The sequence below is a fragment of the Sturnira hondurensis genome, unplaced genomic scaffold (genome assembly GCF_014824575.4).
Source record: "Sturnira hondurensis isolate 20B ecotype Veracruz unplaced genomic scaffold, ASM1482457v3 Scaffold0011378, whole genome shotgun sequence".
Classification (NCBI taxonomy): domain Eukaryota; kingdom Metazoa; phylum Chordata; class Mammalia; order Chiroptera; family Phyllostomidae; genus Sturnira; species Sturnira hondurensis.
The window spans coordinates 7,329,384-7,345,141 of record NW_028084009.1 but is presented as its reverse complement, the minus strand read 5'-3'; the positions used below and the strand labels follow the sequence as shown (position 1 = coordinate 7,345,141).

Sequence of the window (15,758 nt, the reverse complement as noted above, 5' to 3'; positions counted from 1 at the left end):
TTTAAAGCGAAATCTGACACCCATTCATGCTGCTACCTTAGCATGCAGCTGTCCTACCACATTTCCTTGTTTAAAGTGGTAAGCAGTTCTGGCCCTGGCCAGGGAGCTCGGCTGGTTAGAACGTCGTCATCCTGATATGCCAAGGTCGTGTGGAGTTGATCCCTGATCAGGGCACACACAAGAATCAATCCACGCACCAATAAGTGGAAAAACAAATTGATGTCTCTCTCTCTCAAATCAATAAATAAAACAAATTAAAATAGTAAACAGTTCTTTAGCAGGTGAAACGGGAGATAAACTTTCTTAGTGGACTCCCTTAGCTCTATGAGATGCTGCCGAGCATTGTGATTCAAATAGCTTATTACCTTAGTCTGAATTAATAATTTATTACTGAAGAGGGTAACCAATGCAATTTTACGGAAGATCTGTAAATATTTCCTGTGCATAAAGAGTAACAATAAAAATGACTGCATTTACAACTTGGTGCTCATTTTTAAAGCGGGCATTTTTATTCCGTGGCAGTCTATTGGGAAACTGGACTGAGTGAGAATCACTCAGGATTCATAGATCAGGTGCGCTAAGCCGTGTTGAGTGTTTGTGGTTGTGGACGGGGGGAGAGGCAGGTCACGCACCCCTCTCGTGAGAGCGCTGATGAGGATGACACTGTGGAGTGAGAAGGACTGCATGCTGACCTCAGGGATCGCGGGGTCGTGGGGGGGGGGGGGCTGGGGAATGCGTGTGAGGGGCTCCATGATTCCATTTGCTGTAAGTGCAAAGAAACTGGTGCATTAAAAACAACCCAATTTCCAACACCCACAAGTGTTTAAAAGGAGCCGAGCAGGAAGCCAGTTTCCCACATGGCAACCCTTCTCAGGGAGGCTCTGACTCCTTCCGTGGGTGACGCCTGCGTCTCAGGTGAGACTGAACTGGGAGACCTGAAGTTTCCCTTACTCCAGGGAAGCCGGTGTGGTGTCCCTGTCCCTAGAGGCACAGTAACGCATTGCAGCCACAGGGTGGGCTCCGTGTAAGCAGATAGGAGACATTGATGGCTGGTGAGATAAACGTGAGGTGATGGAAGGGGAGGTAAGTACGGGCTGCAGTTTGTTCCCTAGACTCAGCCTTCTCACCTTGGGGGTCCAGAGTGCCCGGCCCACCTCCAGTGCTCAGTGTTTTCTTCACAAGGATGAGCGATGAGCGTGTCGGGCAGGGTGAGGAAGGAGGCCCTGGCCGTACTGGATCAGACCAAACGGCCGGGGCGGGAGGAACAGGCTTTCCCTCCTTTCTGGAAGGAGCCTGGGGACCTAACCTTGGAACTTTTCAGCTGTGCTCCGTTGCCTGGGGATAAATGAATCCCTCTGGGTAACCCTCCGAAAGTCTTAGAAAAGACTGTTCCCGTGTTCAGATCCCCCGACACCCACCCCCCAGCCGGGCCACTGAGCCCCTGCAGTTTGTGCTAGGACGTCAGGGTACACGTGAGGGCCAGGTGCTCCAGGTGAGCGTGAGCAGCCCCCACTCAGTAGCACCGTGTGCAGCCCAGGTTATCAGAGGCCAGAGACCTCTCGAGCCAGCGGTTCTGGGGGCGCAGAGCCAGCCCAGTGCCTCCCAGCCTGGGAGAAAACAGACACGGTGAGCAGAAGGCGCTGTCAGCGGCCAGAGCAGGAGGCGGAGACGGCCCCGGGGGTGGAATGTGGTCAGAGTGGGCAGTTCGAACTCGCAGACCCTGAGGTGGCAGAAAAGCAGGTTTCTCAAAACCCAGGATCTGGCTGGAAGGCAGACTTGGATTCTGTGGGGGAGGGTAAACTTTTCCCTTTACCCTCGTAGGGAGGAAAGATGATTTCCCCTAGTCCTGTTGATCCTTGGCTCAGAGCCCCTCCCTGTAGCCGATAAAAGATCGGCGGGAGAAAAGCAAAGGGCAGCACAGATCTCCAGCCTTCACGGGAGAGACCCGGGGAACCTGCAGAACCGCGGAAAGGGCCCAAGCTCACCTTGAAGAGCCGCTCCAGTCAAGACAAAAGGAGATCCATGGGGGGGGGGGCCCAGAAGAGCATCTGATTCCTTACCCTGCACTGAATTATTTATGCGGTACCAGAAGGTGTGCTTGTTAGGCAGATTTCAGCCCTGGCCTGAGGGCTAGAGTTCCTAGGAGTTCCTGTAGGTCCAGTCCCCGCTCCCCCTCCCGGTGCAGAGCAGACTCCCTTCCAANGGAACCTGCAGAACTGCGGAAAGGGCCCAAGCTCACCTTGAAGAGCTGCTCCAGTCAAGACAAAAGGAGATCCATGGGGGGGGGGAGGGCCAGAAGAGCATCTGATTCCTTACCCTGCACTGAATTATTTATGCGGTACCAGAAGGTGTGCTTGTTAGGCAGATTTCAGCCCTGGCCTGAGGGCTAGAGTTCCTAGGAGTTCCTGTAGGTCCAGTGCAGAGCGGACTCCCTTCCAAGTGGAGATGGTCCCTGTGGTTGGCCAGGCCTCTCACCGACGACGGTGGGCCCTGCTCTGCTCACAGAGCTTCTCCGCTGGTCCCCGTGTCTCAGAAACAATCCGCCTAAAATAGTCCTTACGCCAAAGAGGCCTTCTGTGGGGCTGTGAGTTCTGTTCCCCTTCACCCCTGAGGGCTCGTTTTGGGCCTGAGGTTTGGAGTCCTGAGACAGATGGAGGAAAGCACACCAGCTGACCAAAGGCAAGTCTTACAGGCCACGAGCGCCTTCCTGAGGGATGGAGGCCCCGAGCATAGGTGGCATGGACTTGCCTTTGTGACAGGTGGGGCTGGGGTGGGCAGGAAAGCACGTGGCGAGCGAGGCGAGAGAGAGGAATTTTTGTAACGACTGAAATCTGTGTAGACTTCCCTGGGCCTCAGCGTCTCCATCCTGATGACAGGGATGTGACTCTGTTTCTGGTGTCGGGACACCTTTCATACAGGGTGTTCATCTTTCTTTCTGCTGGAAGGGACGCTACCCAATCCTCACATCACTGAGTCAGACCGAGGCCTTTCAAGTGTGCTCACCACTGAATTTTGTTTAACACGCCCCCAAGTAAGAAACTGCCGCTGTGTCGCAGGCTCCGAAGAAAGCGTACCCCTGCGGGGAACGAGCTGAGAAGAGGAGCAAAAGGTGCCCCTCATCCCGATGTCCAGAACAGTGGCCGCTTAACACTTCCTCCTCCGAACCGGGGTGGGAGGGCAGGGCCCGAAAAGAGAGGGCACGGGTTTCCAGGGACTCGCGGCACGTCACTTCAGGTGTCCGACATCCCACCCTGCTCCCCGAACCAGCCACTGGGGGGAAGAGGAGGAAGAGGGACTGAGCCACACCCTGCCCACCCTGGTGCCATGGGTGTCGCTCTGTGATTAGAAAGGAGCTGGCACAGAGCTTCCTCCTCGGCCCTCGTCTGACGGAACCCGGAGACAGACAGCCCCTGAAGGAGAACAGCACGAAAAGCAAAGCAAAACCAGCAACGCGCACCTTTCCACCACCTGACATTGACCTCGAGGAAGGAACACTGCAGACGCACGTGGACTTCGACGCATCGGTTTTATTGCAGACAAAACCAAGCGCACAGGAGTGGTCCCCCCAGCAAACGGCAGACATGCTGTGTGTCTCCAGGCTGCTGTTCGGAACGCTGCTCCGCACACGTGCGCGAATAAATAATCAGCAATCTGCCACCTTGAACACACGACTGCCGAGAGTGCTGTTTTCATGTCACTGAGCGAGCATAGAGGAAAGCGGAAGGAGGCCATACGTAGTGTATTGTGGAAGGGAGGCATTCTTACACCTTCTGGAAACTAACCCCCCAGGCCTGAGGGCCCCCGGGAACCACCTCCCCGTCAGCTGTCAGCTTCCACAGGGCCGGTGACAGCCTGTGCCCGTCTTTCCGTCTGAGGCCCCCGACGTCACCCCTGCCCAGTCGGTTATAACCCTTCAGCCAGTTTAGTGGGCACATTCCAGAAACAGTCCAAGCCTCTACAATTGCAGATAATACTGGTATAAATTCGTATGTAGCTCACTTTCGTACATTTTTAAAACTTTCCCCACTGAGTCTAAGCCTGACGTTCTTCTTCCATTCTCTAAATTGTTTTGGTCATTATTTTTTTTTACACTTTGGGCTGTTTTCCTTGGTTTAAATGCACCTCGCATGTAAACAGCTCCCCAGAGACGAGAGGGACTCCTTGAAACACAGTGGCCTCTGTTGCCAGATTGGCAAGACTCAGGGATTCGGACATGAGCCGAATGAGCTCAGGGCTCCCCTTTCCAATAGCATCCACCTGGACAGTCACAACCCCGAGTCACACTTCTCAAGTCACAACCCCGAGTCACACTTCTCAAGTCACAGCACCGAGACTGCGCGTGGGTCCCCTGGTAGACCTGCGTCAGTCACCGGCAGCTCCGATCCCATCGCAGTAACTCGGGTGAAAGTAAACCACTGGACTGAGGAAAAATACAGGTGAGCAAAGTCATTTTTCCAGGCTTTTAAAACTGCCTTGCCACGCGACCTTGACTGGTCCCCAAATGAAGCAATGCCCTTCAATTCAACAGCAAAGGACAAATGCAGCATTCATGGTGCTACCTCTGAGTTTCTCACGCATCGTGGCCTTCAGCTCAGACACACACAAGGCCAGCAAAGCCCACCATGTGGGCCTCACCCTGCAGGGGTCCCAAGAGCGCCCCCAAGGACGGGTACCCTGCGGGGGCAGGCGCAAACCCCTCCGGGTTACCATCAGGAGTGTGTGCTCAGCTTGCAGGGATTTATCAGCCCTGAAACTCCTGAAGGGCCGTGTGGAAATTTGCTGGAGGGAGGATCGGGGGCTCGCTGCTAGCAGGTAGGAAGTACTAACCCACCGCGCTCACCAGGAGCAGGCGGCCCTGGACGTGCGGGGGCCGCTCTGGACGCACACCCCACACGGAGGGAAGTAAGCGTGGCTCTGTGTTTCTAGAACACAGTTCACATCCCCAGAACAAAAGCTACTACCCTGGGGACGATGGAAGTGACGCCCACAGACACCCAGCCTTTGCCCCCGGGGAGAGGTGTAGGGCCTCAGGCAAGAGCATGCCTTCCCCAGCCGAGCGGACTGGGAGTACAGGACGTAAGGTAGGGGCTGCACGTTCCTGAAAGCGAAGTCTGGGAAGGGAAGGGCTGCAGAACACATTTCTTACACTGTTTCGTGTCACGGGAAGTCAGGTTTCAACACGGGATGCTCTAATTGCGTGTATCTACCTTGTCTTTACGCTGTCCCTCACAAAGTGCCTTGGACGACGCTGACTGCCGGGTGACGCATCTGCAGGCCGTGATGTATGTTCAAGGGGGAAGTGCCACGTTTTTCATTAACCCCCAAAGTTGAAAAAAAGGGAAACACATTGTATAAAACGATAGAAAACAGGATCATCGTTTGAAGGGGTACAATCAGCTACGCCATTAAAACGCACTGTACGGGGCGAAGTAGTCCAACGAAGGCTTCAGAGCTGTCCGAGAATGTCAGCAGAAGGTCAAGCACAGCCCCAGGGCCAGCTGCACGTTACTTAACTGTGGTGACGGTGACGGGAGGGGGCCTCAGAGCAGCAGGAAGCCGCAGGGCCGGCTAGGAGACAGGCAGGAACTTCACCCATCTCCGCCCCCCAGCCTGCCCCAGCGAGGCCCTGAAACCCTGCTCGTACACACTGGAGAGATCGCTGCTTTGACCACAGACAGCGGGAGGCGGGTCCCAAAGCAGTAACGAAGTAACTGGCTCCATTCAGAGCGGTTCCCCGTGTTTCTTCAGTACGGACCCTTCGTTCACAAACTCCACACAGCGGTTCTCCCGGGGCCCCTCTGAAGGAGGGCTGGGGCGCCACGGACTCCTGGCTGCCCCACCAATGTCCCCATCCGACAGGCCACACACCTTTGTGCTCAGCTTAGAGGACAGAGAGAGCCACCAGCTCTAAACTGAAGATACCCTCTTTTTTTCCTTTTTAAACCCACATCAAGGAGTGTATGAAAACATTAGATTCTGTGGTCTCTGTACAGTATGTAGCTTTGTGATAAAAGATTCCACTCAGATTACACACTCCTAACTTGAAAAGGAGCCGCGCTCCTGGGACTGAATTGCACACAAGGGGCCTGCCCACCTCGGAGGCCGAGCGCCCGCACGTGAAAACTGCTGGCGCTGCTTCCTACACGTGGGGACAGGGAAAGCGGGAGGCAGCTGAGCACCTCCAAGGCTGTTCTCCAGCGCCTGCTGGTTCAGCGGAGGCAACTCTTTCCCTGAAGAGTTGTCACTTTGTTTCTTCACACGGCACAGACCTCGGCTAATTTGTATCCAAAGGGCTGTTGTTTGCTCCAGACTGACTGGGGACTCCCTGCAAGACACGTGTTTGTGAAAGTGACCCCGGTGGGGGCGGGGTGGACGGCAGGACCACTGGGCTCCCCGGGCGGCCGTGTTCGTAATATCTCCTAAAATTCACAGCACTGCCGTGTTCAGAGGGGCTCTAGTACCTGGGCACCTGCCGGTCTCCGCAGCCCACCGTCTTGGACCTTATTTGAATGTATGTGTGTTTTGCTTTCCTCCATTTGTTTTGAGTTTTTTCTCCCCGGACAGGGAGGCGTGACCGCAGCTGTTTGCATTTCCTTTTTTCTTAAGATGTGCGTGCGCCTGGGGTTTGGAGGCCTTGCGGGCCTCCATGGAGTCCGGAGTCCCCGCGGGCTGTTTGGGGAATCGGATGTTGCCGCTGCTCTCCATGGCGAGGCTGCCGTCACCGCCCGCCAGGTGCCAGCGCGGCGGCCGGGGGTTCTTAGTGCCTTTCTTCTTCTCCTCTGTCCTCACGTCGGGGGTCTGCTTCTGAGAACCCAGCCTGCTACCACTCAGCACCTCAAGGGGCTTGGGGGGAGTCTCAAAGGGGTAACAGGACGGAGCGCCCTGGGTGCGGGGAAGGCCTTTCTTCCGTGCGGGGCCCGACTTGGGAGCCCCGTCCTGGGGGGGCCTGGACACAGCCCCGGCCAGGAGCTTGCCTCGCCCTGGGCTCTGCAGGGGCCCCCCAGGTGCAGCAGGCAGCCGGGCTTTACCGCCCTTGGCCCTCTCGCCCTGGACAGTCTGGATCTGCAGCCATTCGAGCTGAAGCAGCCGGTCCACGTACCTGCCCAGCAGCCCGCCCGCGCGCGGCACGGCGCCGGGCCTGCGCTCCGCATGCACAAGCATGGCCATGCCCCGCAGGTCCCAGGAGCTGCACCGTGGTGGGAGGAAGTCGGGGTAACAGTGCTGGGTCCTCGCGTGGCCCTGACCCGGGTGAAGGTCCAGGTCAAAGCAGGCCGGGTCAATTTCTTCTGCTCGCAGACGGAGATCTGGAGGCGTGCGCGGGGAAGGAGCGATGGGGATCCGCTCCGAGTCGGAGAGGTCACTGGCACTGTCCTCATCCACATCTCCTTTCAGGATTCCCATCGACTGCACGGCGAGAAACAGCTTGTTCCCCGTGGCCCCCAGTGGGCTCCTTTCGGCTTTGGCTTCTGGGGAAATGCGACCTCCAGGTTCCTCTGCGGCCGGCCAGGAGACACGCGCGAGGCTGCTCTCGGGTCTGGGGGGCACGCAGGGGGCTTGGGGATCACTCTGCCTTTTTCCTAAAGAGTTCTTCCCACGTGGCGCTTTAGTCCAAGACGGGCCAGCATCCATACTGCTGCAAGAAATGAAACTGCAATTCTTAGTACCTATGCCCAAGGCTGGTCTGCCTCCCGTGACCCAGGAACAAGACCCTCCAGAGCCCTGGGGTCAGAAAGGGGAGGGCCCCGCGCCCTGCCAGAGCCAGCGGTCCCCACAAGTCTCAGAGCCATGTCCACTCAGCGCTCCGGCTAAGAAACGCCACTTGGACCGGCACAGGTGCCGGAAGTGCAGGCAGGGCTTCAACTTTGCATCAAAGGCCAGCATCAGAGGAGGCGAACCTTTCCTCAAATGCGTGCGTTCGTCCCAGGCCACTCCGTGTGCGCTTTGGAAACACCCGTTCGGGAAGGCTCGGTCAGAGACCCCAACCCCCCCTACGTTCTGCCGACGCTGAGCAGCAATTGAGAACATTTGCAAGTTATCAGATCCACACTGTCTTCCACAGGCCTGTTTTCAAGGGAACTGGAACAAGATGTAAAAGCAAGTTTGAGAGGATGTGCTCAGGGGAGGCGATCTGAAGCCAACTAAAACCCCAATACGAAAAAGCGTGGCTTGTACCGCCTGTACCTTCCACCCAAAGCATATGGCTGTTTTCAAATAGGAAACACTCAGGGGCACCGTCCCGTTAAAGGGACAGTCGTCCGGTGTCCTGTGACACAGTATGAACGAAACTCAGGGCTGGCGCTGGCCCGGTGAACGGGGGGTGAAGGGGACCACCGAGCGCTGTGTGCTCGCCTCTGTCACCTGATTCTCTCCGCGGTAACTCGGTCAGAGGCAGGAGCTCATACCCAAACTGAAAATATTTTCTTTTCAATGGACACAGCATGTTACTACTAATAATAATACTTCTCCTGGGATGAACAAGTCAGATGGAGTTAAAAAAAAATAAGGCCGCTGAAGGAGCTTTTTGGAAACCTCAGAGGTCCGTCTGTCCACACAAGCACATCTGAAAGTGTGTCACCCCTCAACCCATGAACAGGGAGATTTGGAACCATCACCCATTGTGTGCCGGCCGCCCCAGAGACACTGCAGACATGGCGGGGGAACCGCCAGCACCTCGCTCTCCTGACTGCCACGGTGAGTGTGTGGGTTACCTCCGGCTGTCCCAGGGCGTCCGCAAACGTTATCATCAGTTTCCTTTTTGGGGAAAGGGAACTGACGGGGAAGGATGATTGAGGGGCTTGCCCGAAACGGACGATCCTGCTAACAGCGCCACAGTGACAACCTCTGGAACTTTCACCCCTAGTAATGTTTAAACCACGGGCTTGCCCATTTCTGCCACATAAAACAACACAAGTGTACGCTTCTCACCCACAGACACACGCAGTCAATCCGTGACTGAGAGAACACGGTTTTACGAGACAAAAGCAGCTCAATGAAAACTGTTCACCTGCTCTTCCGATGGGGTTCATTCACCCCACTCCCTTCCTTGAGAAAGTCACATGGCTGGTCATGGTCTAGGGTTGGAGGGATTGTCTGAAAAACAGACGAGCAGTAATAAACGCCATGAACACACACATATACACACAGGAAGCAAACAAACAGAAAACAGGGCAAATCTAAGGGAGGGCCTCCCGCAAAGGTTACATCATCACCTTCTCTGCAGCGTCTGAAATATTTTTGCTCAACCCGGTGGAAGGTGCCGACAGCTGCGGAAGTACCTTCTTTATTCCTCTTATTTTGGGGGAGGGCTCCTCACCACCGGAACTGCAAGTAACAGAACGGTCAGTATTTTCTCAGTTCATTTCCATCACAGTTGACCAGCACCATTATATTAGTTCCAGCGGCACAACAAAGCAATCGGACATTCACGTAACACAGTGATACCATTCCCCTGTGACACCATTCACAGTTACTGCAGCCGTGTTGGCTGTCTTCCCTGGGCTGTACTTTGTACCTCCAGGACTAACTTTTACCTGGGGGTCCGCACTTCTCAACCCCTTCCCCTTTTCACCCACCCCCTCGCCCTTCTCCCCTTCCATCTGGCAACCATTGATTTGTGCTTTGAGAGTATCTAAAGAGTTTGTTTCTAAAAATATGGAACACTTTGTTTCTAAAAATGTGGAACGCGTCACAGATTTGGAATCTGCCTGCGATCCTTGCCCAGGGCCCAGGCTGACCTTCTCTGCGTCGGCCCCATCCCGGGTAGAAGCAGTCGGTGAGTATTGGATGCACGTGGTCCTGCATCCAGACCTGGGCCGGTTCTCACTGGCCTGTTTTTAAGTATTTGCACTGTGTTAAAATACTGCTTGGGGGAGATTGCCTTCCGTTCACAGTTGTGTTCCGTCTGCTCTGTTTTCACAGCGCACATCGGACACGAGACCACACTGCTATACATGCTGATTCTCGCAGTCTTCTTGGAGGTGATGCACTGAGGAAGCCCACCAGGCTCGGGTCAGGTGTTGCTCCAAAGCGCCTGTACCCAGCCCTTCATTCACTCACAGATGAGGACAGAAGTGCCTAGACAATGGCAGGACTGTGGCCCTGTCCCAGCTCTCCTGGAGCTCAGACGTGGTTGGGGACTCTCCTCGTCAATTCCCAGTGTCCCATGAACCCACGAAAAGATTATACATAGATCAGTGCACCTTATATTTCATTTCTTTGCCAAGTTCTGCCAAGGAAGACTCAGACCTCTTACTGTGAGTGGCCTAAAAGTGCCCGGATCTGAAAGTGACTTTGGGGATAGCCCCTGCCTCTCCATAACAGGAGAAAGAGGTGGGATTTAGAAGATTTTTATTTTCTTCCTATGTTACTTCTCATAACAATAGTATGCCTTTTTAGTCCGTTTACATGTGATGGTGATAGAAATTCCATCTGGGCTCTTGCAATCAATGAACTAGGCAGTAATCTAAAGGCCTGATTGATGCTCAGATATACAGAACGTTCTTTACCAACCCTCTTTCATTAGTCTGGTTTTCTTTCTGCTCTGCACAGTATAAGGGAACCCTCTAGAATTCACGGCGCCAAACTGCTCCCTAGGCTCCTGCGTTTTCTGCACAAAGTTAGGGATACGCCTGCAAGGCTCTGAGGATGCAGAAAACAAGCGCGAGTTTGGTTCCCTAATGGTCCAGGCTTGCCTCGGAGGAAAGCTGAAAGTCTGGGATTCTGGCTACAAAAATGTCTCCAGAACCCCAAAGGCAGATTAAGGGTAGCGGCATAATCCACATTGGGTATTAACTCTCCTCCCCACGTCTTCCCGTCTTCCTCCCCGGCTGGGCATCAAGAGAGGGACCGCCCCTCCCCGCTCCCTTGCCCCCAGGACTGGGCTGGCGGTCCGGGGCGGCAAAGCATTGTGGGTGATGTGCGGACTGGACGCTTCTCTACGCAGCCAGGCTCCCTGGGTCCGGCCGAGGGTCCTGGGTGCATCTGCCCAAACAGCTAGCCAGCCTAGAGGCTTAAAATGCACCCGGGGACTAGCCCCTGGAAAGGCTGGTTTTTGCACCCCAACCCTCCCTGCCCCCAGTAACCCAGGGACCCGCAGCATGCATTTTCCTTGTCTTCCGTTTGTGCAGACACCGATCTGCGATCGATAGGCGCTTGGGCCAGGCAGACGCAGAGAGAAATTGATCAGACCTGTTTCTCGATCGCCGAGGACACGTGACGAGGCCGCCAGCCCTCCTTCCCGGCACCCGGGCGAGAGGCCGTTCCGCTGCGCGCAGCTGCAGGCGCGCGCGCGGCAGGGGGCGGCGCGCGGCGGCGCGCGCCCAGCAGCGCTCCGGGCTTGCGCTCCGGCCCTCGCGAGCCCGCGCCAGGGCGGCGTCACGAGGGGCGGGGCGGAGGCTCGCTGGGAAGTTGCATCCGAACAAGTTGCAGCCATGTAAGTAACGCCGCGGACCAGGAAGGTGGGAGGGGCGGCCTCGCGAACGCAGCTTCCCCAATAAGAAGCTCTTGGGAGGCAAAAGGAGGTGTCACCCTGCGCTCTCTGGGGGGCCCCGAAAGGCTTGTCCTGGAGACAGCACTCATCTCTTCGGAAACAGGCTCTGGTTTCGCTGCAGGAAACGGAGGATCCGGCAGAGAACTAGAGGGGCGAAGTGACAGAGGCGCGGAGAGCGCAGCAGGCCCCAGGGTTTCCTCCAGGCTGCAGTTCCGGCGGCCAGCCGGCGGGACCTCTGAGCGCCGCCGGGGACGCCGCCAAGGTAGCAGAGGCGGGGTCGGAGGCCGCCCCTCGGATCCATACCCCATCACCCGAGGTCCGGCGGGGCCATGTCCGCAGGCTCGGGCTCCGCAGACCTGCCCCGCTCCCTGGGGTCTCGGAAGATCGCCCCGCGGAGCCTCAGCTGCCTCTCGGACCTGTACGGCAGCGCAGCCCCGGAGCGGCGGCCTTGCCGGCCCCCCAGGATCCCCGGGCGCGCGCCGCCGCCGCCGTCCGCACCGTCAGGCTGTGACCCCAGCCTGCGACCCATCATCCTGCGGCGGGCGCACTCGCTTCCCAGCTCGCCCGAGCGCCGCCAGAAGGCTGCGGGCGCCCCCGGCTCCGCGTGCCGTCCGGGCTGCAGTCGACAGCACCGTGTGCGCTTCGCCGACGCATTGGGCCTGGAGTTGGCGCAAGTCAAGGTGTTCAATGCGGGCGACGATCCGTCGGTGCCACTGCACGTGCTGTCGCGGCTCGCCATCAACTCAGATCTGTGCTGCAGCAGGCAGGACCTGGAGTTCACCCTGCAGTGCCTGGTGCCCGACTTCCCACCGCCCATCGAGGCCGCAGACTTCAGCGAGCGCCTGGGGCGGCAGCAGGTGTGCCTGGAGCGCGTCACCTGCTCTGACCTAGGCGTCAGCGGCACTGTGCGCGTGCGCAATGTGGCCTTCGAGAAGCAGGTGGCGATCCGCTACACCTTTTCCGAGTGGCGCAGCACGCACGAGGCGGTTGCCAGGTGGCGCGGGCCCGCGGGCTCTGAGGGCACCGAGGATGTCTTCGCCTTTGGCTTCCCAGTGCCGCCCTTCCTGTTGGCGCTGGGCTCCCGCGTGCACTTCGCGCTGCGCTACCGCGTGGCTGGCACCGATTACTGGGATAACAACAACGGCCGTGACTACAGCCTCACCTGCCGCAACCACGAGCTGCACATGCCCCGCGGGGAGTGCGAAGAGAGCTGGATCCACTTCATCTGAGCAGCGGGGCCGGGGCCCAGGGCCGGGGCCGGCGCCTCTGCACCCCAGCGGCACCTGCGGTGACTTCCTAGCTGCGCTCTCAGGGAAGAGGCCGTGGCTCTAACCTATACCCCGTCCCCAAACCTAAGTCTGACCTCATGTCCTGCTGCAAAGTCCCCTGGCGGTGGCCCTGCTGTCATCTACTTGAAACGTCCGAGTCACTTGGTGTAAGAAGTAGCCTCAGGAGGCAGAGTGTGTAACACTCGGGGGGCCGTGCTGGGCCGTAGCCGCGTGAGAGTGACGGGCTGGGTTCTGGGGAAAGGCCTGCGTCGTCCTGCCCGCAAGGCCTGCTGCTTTTGCACGCGTCGTGCCTGCGTCTCTGGGAACGTAGCTGTTATTTATTATCATCTTGACACTGGGACTTTGACTCTTAACGGACGCCTTCTCAGGAACATTCTGGATTTAATAAGCTAAAAAAATAAAAATGGGTCTTGTGTATTTGTGCCCCAGCGTGATCCGCATCACGGTCCCTTGAGGCATTCCTGCCCTGGGACAAGGAAAACTTGAGACCAAGGGTGCTGCCAATGCCTGGGGACCGCTCACGGTGGGGCACTATTAATAGGCAGGAAATTTATGCCTCATCAGTCATCACACAACCATTCCGAGGCTTTCAGCCTGCCCTGGTCAGGCCATGCGCCCCTCCATCACAGCCGGGGAAGAGGGAGACGCTTAGACCTTCAAACCGCAAGACGGCTCCTTCTCTGCAGCATCTCTTCTCAAGTCATGTATTTCTCTTGTACAGGCTTGATGACAATGTATCTGCATGGTATTAGGCCATTCTCTTTCGGTTTGAAACTGCCTAAACATGATGAGAAACTCTGCCTTAAGTTATTTGAATTTTCAGGCGACCCTATAGAATTTCAGGCAACTGTGTCCTTTTCAATTACCTTTTTATGATTAAGATGACTTCTTGTATCTCCTTAAGTGTCAGGGAGTCCCAGTCGGCACCTTTCAGCAGTTAGGGTACCAAGTAGACGGGAGTGTTTTCAGCAACGGCCAGAGAGCACTAAGGAAAGGGAAAACACAAATATTTATTCTTTTTAATTGTTTTAAATTGCATTTATACAGGCCTGGTTTTTTCAGCTACCTGCCAACTTTACTTGTGACTTCAGATCAGGGAGTTTCTAACACTGTCTGGATTGGTTTCCCGGTTTTAAAGTGCTAAATGCTTTTCTTTTGTAAAAAAAAATCGCCAACCAAGAGGTCAAGGCCTGTGTCCTCTGCAGAGAGCCACAGTGACTTAGAACTCTCGGCAAGGGGCCCTGATTTCTCTTGGTGCGGAGCGGTGGTTTTCTCTGACTGGTGCTGGCGCCAGCGTGGGAGAACCCGGCCCCGGGGACGAGGCCTCCAACTCGTGGAAGTTCTCTGATGAGACCGCTGAAGCCCGTGTACAGTTTTGTGTCAGCTGTCACTAATGAATGAACTCTAAAGTTTTCAGCGGTTGTTGACATTTCTTAAATCAGCAGGTGAAGGGTGCATTTTGCCTTCTGACCAAGTTGTTTTTGACAACTTTGGTGTCTTTAGAGTTCCAAGGAGGGAGCTTCCTGATCTGGAAGGAGTACCTTCTGATTTAAGAACAGGGAAGTTTGATGTCTAGTATTGTGATTAAGTTGAGCAGCCTTTGGCTGTTAGCTCAGGGCACTGCATTGACATGCAAGAGAGAGAGAAGCCTGGTTACATTTCCTGTTGTTTAACAAGCCGTCCAATTGGGTCAGCAAGCCTGTGGGAGCCCTGGACGCTATGCCCTTGGCCCCAGCCCAGGGTGCAGGACAACTGTCCTGAGTGTTCGCACTCAGAGGTGAGAGCTGCCAAAGCCGCTGCTGTATAAAGGCACCTAGAGAGTCTTACAGTCCACGTGAAAGTTGCTTACCAGAAAGGCTCTGCTTATGGGGCGCAAGCATTGCACCACCAGTATTAAGGGAACCTCAGAGTGCCTTTAAAAATATCAACACTTTTTTAAATTTAAAAGCTTAAGTATACTTGCCTAGTATCATCAAGTTCAGCTTAACAAGAACGTTCACACCCTAAAACACAGTGATGTTGGTTAGATGTTAATATTTTGAAGTGGAATGTGAAAATTGGTGGGTTGTTTCCCCAGACACATTTTAATGTCCGTCATTTAAGATGATTTCACCCAGGCCTAAAATTAAATTATATGTGCACACACTGGTAGCTGGAATGAGTTTTTCTTGTCTCCTTACTACAGAAAGAAGGTGTTTTAAACCTCTTGTTTAAATCATTTCACGGTTAAGTCTTATTCTTCCTACAACAGTCAAAGTTAGTGCCTTGCCAAATATTTATATATACATTTGGCATAGATATATAAATATATACATATAAATACATACATACTTATATGTGTATATAAATATATACATATTTATGTATATATATATACATATACACATATACATGTGTATGGTATGCTGGTACCCCAGTTTCAATTGCACAGGTGTATATGTCTTTAAGAAAGTGAAATACAGTCATTCGTGCCATGTCACCTATGAAGAAAGCTCTGGCAGGGGTGTCCAACCTGTGGCCCGCAGTCCACACGCAGCTCAGGATGGCTATGAATGCGGCCCAACACAATAGCGTAAATTTACTCAAAACATGAGGTGGCTTTTTTGTGTGTGATTACCTGTCTCAGTGTATTTATTGTGTGGCCCAAGACAACTCCTCTTCCAGTGTGGCCCAGAGACACCAAAGGGTTGGACACCCCTGCCAGAGGAATGTGGAGGGTGGGATAGTATTGTGTTTCCTTTACATTGCTTCTTGAATCACATGTATGGAGTAATTAGTGTCTGTCTGCCTGCCCCCAACTGTGACTCAGGTATAAAGCCTTGTGTGCACATAGGGAAAAGAATCATTTATTGTGCCCTCTCTTATCTGCCTGCCCACGGTGCTGGGGGCTGTATTTATGTTTTATTAATTTCATTTAATTCTGAAAATTACACTACCGGGTAGATAATCTCCCCATTTTTCTTAGTTGAAGAGAGTCGAGC

At 54.9% G+C, this 15,758-nt stretch overlaps 2 protein-coding genes and 1 long non-coding RNA gene across 6 annotated transcripts; 1 reads left to right on the top strand and 2 right to left on the bottom strand.

Annotated features, from left to right (window-relative positions):
- Positions 1-3,771: 3,771 nt before the first annotated feature.
- Positions 3,772-14,001, bottom strand: LOC118996555 (uncharacterized). The gene is made up of 3 exons (XR_005068513.1): positions 13,991-14,001; positions 13,448-13,452; positions 3,772-4,198 (listed from the first exon to the last, which is right to left on the bottom strand). It is a non-coding gene; the product is annotated as an uncharacterized LOC118996555 (long non-coding RNA).
- FAM217B (family with sequence similarity 217 member B) lies at positions 5,935-11,291 on the bottom strand. 4 transcript variants are annotated; one of them, XM_037060001.1, is made up of 5 exons: positions 11,188-11,291; positions 9,735-9,827; positions 9,210-9,321; positions 9,005-9,090; positions 5,935-7,633 (listed from the first exon to the last, which is right to left on the bottom strand). In XM_037060001.1, exons 2-5 carry the CDS (start codon positions 9,752-9,754, stop codon positions 6,502-6,504), a joined length of 1,350 nt encoding a protein of 449 aa, XP_036915896.1. In that variant the 5' UTR covers positions 9,755-9,827; positions 11,188-11,291; the 3' UTR covers positions 5,935-6,501. The 4 variants fall into 4 exon arrangements, with proteins under 4 accessions (XP_036915896.1, XP_036915894.1, XP_036915895.1 ...); XM_037059999.1 differs by having other exon boundaries at positions 9,735-11,291; XM_037060000.1 differs by having other exon boundaries at positions 5,935-7,630; positions 9,735-11,291.
- On the top strand, positions 11,361-13,168 carry PPP1R3D (protein phosphatase 1 regulatory subunit 3D). The gene has a single exon (XM_037060004.1). The coding sequence runs from the start codon at positions 11,818-11,820 to the stop codon at positions 12,715-12,717; it is 900 nt and encodes a 299-aa protein (XP_036915899.1). The 5' UTR covers positions 11,361-11,817; the 3' UTR covers positions 12,718-13,168.
- Positions 14,002-15,758: the final 1,757 nt, after the last annotated feature.

What these genes read in the sequence shown, in the direction of transcription:
- PPP1R3D (XM_037060004.1), top strand. Translation starts at nt 11,818, where the DNA reads ATGTCCGCAGGCTCGGGCTCCGCAGACCTGCCCCGCTCCCTGGGGTCT.
- FAM217B (XM_037059999.1), bottom strand. Translation starts at nt 9,952, where the DNA reads ATGTATAGCAGTGTGGTCTCGTGTCCGATGTGCGCTGTGAAAACAGAG. An exon ending in TTTCAGACGCTGCAGAGAAG is followed by an intron (nt 9,091 to 9,209) that starts GTGATGATGTAA and finishes TCTGTTTTTCAG; the next exon opens with ACAATCCCTCCAACCCTAGA. An exon ending in GAACCCCATCGGAAGAGCAG is followed by an intron (nt 7,634 to 9,004) that starts GTGAACAGTTTT and finishes CATTTCTTGCAG; the next exon opens with CAGTATGGATGCTGGCCCGT.